At 41.2% G+C, this 7,110-nt stretch overlaps 1 protein-coding gene across 2 annotated transcripts in view; it reads left to right on the forward strand.

Moving 5' to 3' along the window:
- chst11 (carbohydrate (chondroitin 4) sulfotransferase 11) overlaps positions 1–6,747 on the forward strand; it is a 289,615-nt gene extending 282,868 nt beyond the window's left edge. For both annotated transcript variants that reach the window (XM_033609147.2, XM_033609148.2), the window contains exons 3-4: positions 3,610–3,839; positions 4,912–6,747. In XM_033609147.2, the coding sequence (XP_033465038.1) occupies positions 3,610–3,839; positions 4,912–5,536 (855 nt within the window). In that variant the 3' untranslated portion in view covers positions 5,537–6,747. The remainder of the gene's footprint in view (positions 1–3,609; positions 3,840–4,911) is intronic.
- The last annotated feature ends 363 nt before the right edge of the window (positions 6,748–7,110 follow it).

The raw sequence follows: 7,110 nt of genomic DNA on the forward strand, positions 1-7,110 counted from the left end.
TGGACAATAGCTTCACAAAAATCTATGATAATGGCCTGTGTTCATTGAATCAGATAAATTCAAGATAAATAACGGAAAATGCAATAAAAGTTAAAAAAAAAATACATAATATTGTTATTAATATAATATAACAATATCAAGTCAATGCCTAAAAAGCTACAGATACTAATACAAATCTGCATTGATAAACATGTCCACTCTGGATAACAGAGGACATGTCCTGGGTAAGGAAGGACATATCGTTATCCAGGAAGGACAAGAAAACACTTTTCCCTTTATAATCAGGCTTTAACTAGGCCTACTGTGGAAAACTATAACTTATACTTCAACGCATCAGTGTCATATTTTACATGAAATAGGTAGTTTTTAAATATATAAACATTATAAATGTTTTATTAGCGTTATCCAGAAAGACACATGATTTGAGGACATATCACACCAGTGACCAAAAAGGTCAAAATATCAACATTTTAAGAGAGACTTTTTGACCTTGTAATGTGTTTTGGGGGTCCTTCAGAATCTTCTGGCTGATACAACAGTCTGTCACATGACTATCCAAATCCAAATATGGTAATATATAGCCACTATAGTCTGTTACCCAGGAAGGACATTATGGAAATCCAAATATGGAGACAAAAGTATTTCTTGCGTTAAAATGTAAATAAGCTTAGCATTGTTACTATATTTGCATATGTCATTGCAAACATTAACACAATTATGCCCCAGTAGATAATTAATCCTTTTATTAAGATTTCTGACATTTTTTGCATATTTTTGTACTTAGATTTAAGCGGGGATGTTACCCAGGAAGGACAATTTGGTACTTTTGAGCTCAATAGCTCCTTAAATTTTCATTTCTTATAGTGAATACTCATATGAGTAAGTAAAGAGGGGAGAGTTGAGTAACATAATGTAGTGTTTTGAAATATTTACATATTTTTAACATTATAAATATGCTTTGGACACCAGAATTGACATGCCACGTCTTTGACCCATATATATATATATGTATATATATACATATATATATATATATACATATATATATATATATACAGTACAGGTCAAAAGTTTGGACACACCTTCTCATTCAATGCGTTTTCTTTATTTTCATGACTATTTACATTGTAGATTCTCACTGAAGGCATCAAAACTATGAATGAACACATGTGGAGTTGTGTACTTAACAAAAAAAGGTGAAATAACTGAAAACATGTTTTATATTCTAGTTTCTTCAAAATAGCCACCCTTTGCTCTGATTACTGCTTTGCACACTCTTGGCATTCTCTCCATGAGCTTCAAGAGGTAGTCACCTGAAATGGTTTTCCAACAGTCTTGAAGGAGTTCCCAGAGGTGTTTAGCACTTGTTGGCCCCTTTGCCTTCACTCTGCGGTCCAGCTCACCCCAAACCATCTCGATTGGGTTCAGGTCCGGTGACTGTGGAGGCCAGGTCATCTGCCACAGCACTCCATCACTCTCCTTCTTGGTCAAATAGCCCTTACACAGCCTGGAGGTGTGTTTGGGGTCACTGTCCTGTTGAAAAATAAATGATCGTCCAACTAAATGCAAACCGGATGGGATGGCATGTCGCTGCAGGATGCTGTGGTAGCCATGCTGGTTCAGTGTGCCTTCAATTTTAAATAAATCCCCAACAGTGTCACCAGCAAAACACCCCACACCATCACACCTCCTCCTCCATGCTTCACAGTGGGAACCAGGCATGTGGAATCCATCCGTTCACCTTTTCTGCGTCTCACAAAGACACGGCGGTTGGAACCAAAGATCTCAAATTTCGACTCATCAGACCAAAGCACAGATTTCCACTGGTCAAATGTCCATTCCTTGTGTTTCTTGGCCCAGACAAATCTCTTCTGCTTGTTGGCTCTCCTTAGCAGTGGTTTCCTAGCAGCTATTTGACCATGAAGGCCTGATTCGTGCAGTCTCCTCTTAACAGTTGTTCTAGAGATGGGTCTGCTGCTAGAACTCTGTGTGGCATTCATCTGGTCTCTAATTTGAGCTGCTGTTTACTTGCGATTTCTGAGGCTGGTGACTCGGATGAACTTATCCTCAGAAGCAGAGTTGACTCTTGGTCTTCCTTTCCTGGGTCGGTCCTCATGTGTGCCAGTTTCGTTGTAGCGATTGATGGTTTTTGCGACTCCACTTGGAGACACATTTAAAGTTTTTGCAATTTTCCGGACTGACTGACCTTCATTTCTTAAAGTAATGATGGCCACTCGTTTTTCTTTAGTTAGCTGATTGGTTCTTGCCATAATATGAATTTTAACAGTTGTCCAATAGGGGTGTCGGCTGTGTATTAACCTGACTTCTGCACAACACAACTGATGGTCCCAACCCCATTGATAAAGCAAGAAATTCCACTAATTAACCCTGATAAGGCACACCTGTGAAGTGGAAACCATTTCAGGTGACTACCTCTTGAAGCTCATCGAGAGAATGCCAAGAGTGTGCAAAGCAGTAATCAGAGCAAAAGGTGGCTATTTTGAAGAAACTAGAATATAAAACATGTTTTCAGTTATTTCACCTTTTTTTGTTAAGTACATAACTCCACATGTGTTCATTCATAGTTTTGATGCCTTCAGTGAGAATCTACAATGTAAATAGTCATGAAAATACAGAAAACGCATTGAATGAGAAGGTGTGTCCAAACTTTTGGCCTGTACTGTATATATAAATATATATATATATATATATATATATATATATATATATAAATATAAAGGCTGTTAGACCAACCTATTCTTACACAAAAGTTTGTATGATATCCTGGGTTATGCACAAATGCATTACTTTTTGTAAGAAAACGTACAAACAGCGCATGAGAATCAGGTTAGATAGCTGTCTCAACCACCATTATCAAAACACTGGCAGTTGCTCAAGACAGCAAGTAGTTCACTCATCAGAAGATCAACATTTTAACCCCCAGCTTCTCTAGTCCACACATTGAAGCTTCCCTGAGCAAGATACTGAACCCTACATTGCTCCCCCAAATGGGTATCTAACTGCATGTAAATGTTAAATGAGTAGCCCCAGCCACCAGTGAATAAATGTGTGTGTAAATGGATGAATCTGGCTCTGTAGTGTAAAATTACCCTCACTCATCAGAAGACTAGAAGGGCGCAATACAAATGCAAGTCCATTTACCAAAGCATTGTGTTCCATGATGCCAGCTGCCCAACAAGCTAATTCGGCTGATGCACCTAGCTTTGATGCCACAGCTAGTCAGTGTGTATATCAGAAGATACAGTTGATAGTAGATATTGTTGTTGGTTGACTATCCTAAAATTTGAACATTTTTCAGCCAAACAAGCAAGAAAATGACCAATGTTTACTTCATTCTTTTGAAAAGATTAAACATCATGTACCAAATATTTGGTGACAAGAGCTGACAGTTTCCAGATCCTCATACCCAGATAGCTCTCCGCTAAAAGTCCTGTGTCCAAATTTTAAAGCAATGTCCTTTTCTTTTGTTGTTTTGTTTGGGCTCACCTTGTTCAGCTTTTTTGTCCTTGTTTTTAGCTGTATGTCTATTCTGCGTATGTACGTACATTGAGATTCTCTCTCATACTCTCTCTGTCTCTGCCTGACCAGTTGGAGTTGTCTGGAGCAGCTGTCCTTCACCAGGCCAGGAGGGATCAGGTAGTGGATGCATGTCGAGTCTACAGTGCGTCCAGTCGTAAGCGCAGAGTACTGACACCCGGAGATCTCAAACATCTTGTGGTGGATGAGGACCATGAACTCATCTACTGCTATGTCCCCAAGGTGGCCTGTACCAACTGGAAGCGCGTCATGATGGTGCTTACAGGCCGGGGTAAATACAGGTGAGTCTTGTACCTGGCAGACTTTTAAAAGATTTAAGTTTAGAGGTCATTTATGTCCCTTCTAAATATATTGCTCCATGTTTGACAAATAGGAAGAGATATGCACAGGACATGTGTTGTAAGATGTAGTTACATCTAGGGCTGTACCCAAATATTCAGATATTCGAATATTCGTTTCTATGGGTAGGTATTCGTTATGAAAATTTGGTATTCGATATTTGTTTTTTTATTTACTTTTTTTTTTTTTTTTACATATTGTTTTTATACATTATAAAATGTGAAAATATAGCATAGCCTACCAACTGAGCTTGTGCACACGGCACGCTTGAGCGCATCTGTCTGAGGCTGTGGATCAATGCCAAGTTTTACCACTTTATCACTATTCCCTCTAACTTGTAGCTGTTTTTTTCATTATCTTTATTTAATATGAATTATGGGACCGTTTTTGTCAACGTTTGTTTCCCCTGTTTTGTACAATAAATTATTGTTTAAAGTTTCAACAAGTTTCTTTTGGAGTGCGTGACACAAGTGTGTTTGGAAAATGACCGCGGACTGTCACCTGCTCAACGCATCAGTACCTTCGGATGCCATGACAGTAATAGCCAATAATGTCAAAATATCATTTACAGACCGATTTAACAGACGATCACTGCTGCCCGACCCACAGGTCCATTTGCAGGTCCCGCGGGTTAGGGGTCGACCCGCGCATCACTACTCAGCTCAGTCTATAAGGCTGTACACAACAGTAAGGCTATAGACATTATTCTATTCAGGCCGGCAGAACCAGCAGCGCATCGGCTCTACAGCGCATGGCACTGCTGATTAACCATTTTATTGTAGCACAGAGTGTCTGCCAGCAACCAATTATTTGCAGAGGCTTCCTACAACTTGTTTCAACGGTTCCGATTTAATCAGAAGACAAATTAAACAGGATGACTAGCCAATGTGAAAATCAAAAGAAAGCATAGAATAATGCCCTCATTACACTGAAAGTTTGTGATGACCCAAGACATGAATGCATATTGTTTGTTTTACATTCGATCCTCACTGTCCTTATGCCTCTCTTAAACAGTGACCCAATGGAAATCCCTTCCAATGAAGCCCACATTCCCTCCAACCTGAAGACGCTGAATCAATACAGTATTGCTGAGATCAACCACCGCCTCAAGAACTACCTCAAGTTCCTCTTTGTTCGCGAGCCCTTTGAGAGGCTGGTCTCTGCATACCGCAACAAGTTTACCCTCAAGTACAACTCATCCTTCCATAAGCGCTTTGGCACTCGCATCATCCGGCGCTACCGCAAGAATGCCACGCAGGACGCCCTGCTCAATGGTGCTGATGTTAAATTCAAAGAGTTTGCAGAGTACCTGGTGGACCCGGCCACGCAGCGCGATGGTCCACTCAACGAGCACTGGCAGACCGTTTACCAGCTTTGTCATCCATGTCACATCCACTATGACCTGGTAGGCAAATATGACACACTGGAAGCGGATGCAAACTATGTGCTGCGGCTGGTGGGTGTTGGCGACTCCTTGCATTTCCCAAGCTATGCCAAGTCCACTCGGACCACAGATGCCATGACGGCCCAGTTCTTTAGCAATATCAGCACTCAGCAGCAGATCCAACTCTACCAGCTTTACAAGTTGGACTTCCTTATGTTCAACTACTCCACACCCAGCTACCTCCGGCTGGACTAATGGAGGACAGAGCTGGGACTCTGAGAATGGCTACCTTGTTTAAGGAGAGGCAAGAAAATGAGTGGAAAGAATTCTTTGGAGGCAAACTTGATTTAAAAAACTGTAGTTGTAACTTTCAGGCATGGGGTCTGAATTAGACATATACACATGTGCTGAAAGAAAGAAGGGTAATGTGTGCTTGTCTGGGCATAGGGGGGAGGATGTCCAATCAACTCTGTGCGATACAGAGAGCACTGCTTGGGTGAGAACGTAGGCTAAATGGACCAAATGCATGCAAAGACTAAACTGTGGGTGAAGCAGGTCTTCAAGGTGTTTTATAAGGGGAACAAAGGACAGACTAGAAGAGAGATTCTCCTGATGGTTGCTTCAGATTCCACAAAGCAAACAGCGGCCTCGCACGTGCCCTGACCCCAATGCATCTTGGGAGCTAAGCTTATCTCCCCCTCCCCCTGATCAACAGAGAAACTCCGTCAAATTGTAAAACACAATCCATGCCCTACACTGCGCTGTCAGCATGGTGTGTTAGCATCCATCACCCTTGTCCTCATTAGATGCATATATTTCAGAGGGAAACCAGCTCATCACAGCCTCAAGAATGCCCTATGATAGATGGCTAATGACTTCACTCTTAAGACTTCTACAACCACAATGACTGTAACTATGGCCTTCAGCCAACTTTTTTAACTAAGCAAGTTGTCACTGGTCTCTTTCATTATGATGTTGGGACCTCTTGTGTTACACCTTCAGGACCCTGAGAAAACGAAGACTCCTGCTGCAGCAGTTAAGTGTGGAGGTGCTTAATAAATCATTGTCTGTAACACCAAGCATCCTTAACATTGAAAGCTACAGGACGTGGTTAGACAGGTACGTCCTCACGTGACTGGGTGCATCAGCTGTGAGAGACAAGTCTGCGCAGAACGTCTTAGCTGAAAAACGAAAAAGAGACAGCCTGTGTGGTTGCAAAAGAGTTAAAGTCACTGGATCTCATAACCCTGTCCTGCGGTGCCCCACCATGCCCCGCGAGGGGCTCAGCGGACACATCCAGGGACTGCTCAGTCGACCAAACATGTCTTTCAGTAAATTAAGATTATCCTTTTGTCCTCATGCTAATTTGTATTTTTATTGTCTCATGAATTATGAAGCATTGCTGCAAGCAGCAATAACAAAAGATTATTTAATTAGCTTTGTTGATTAAAGAGAGAAAGGTTTAATTGGGTTGTTTTTTTTCTGGGCTAATGAACATTTCATGATTTTTTTTTAAAGTTAAAGTGTTGTTATTGTTTTGTCATGTTGATTTCCGTCTTCACAACTTGCCTCTGATACATCATTAGTGCACTGCAGCACTTTCATTTCTGAAGGGTATATGGCACATTTCAGCCCATGGCTTTGTCCTTCTGTGTCTGTGACATCACAGATTTATGAGTTATTTCCCATTTCCTGTTGTCAAACATTTGGTGCCAAAATGGCTGTGAGAGCCTCAGAGATCCACACTCAGTGTTCAGTACACATCACTGCCCTTAAGCAAATTCATGGGAAGACCCCCCACCCCCAAAACCAGAACATGAGAACTGGCT

Source organism: Epinephelus lanceolatus, chromosome 23, assembly GCF_041903045.1.
Source record: "Epinephelus lanceolatus isolate andai-2023 chromosome 23, ASM4190304v1, whole genome shotgun sequence".
Lineage (NCBI taxonomy): Eukaryota > Metazoa > Chordata > Actinopteri > Perciformes > Serranidae > Epinephelus > Epinephelus lanceolatus.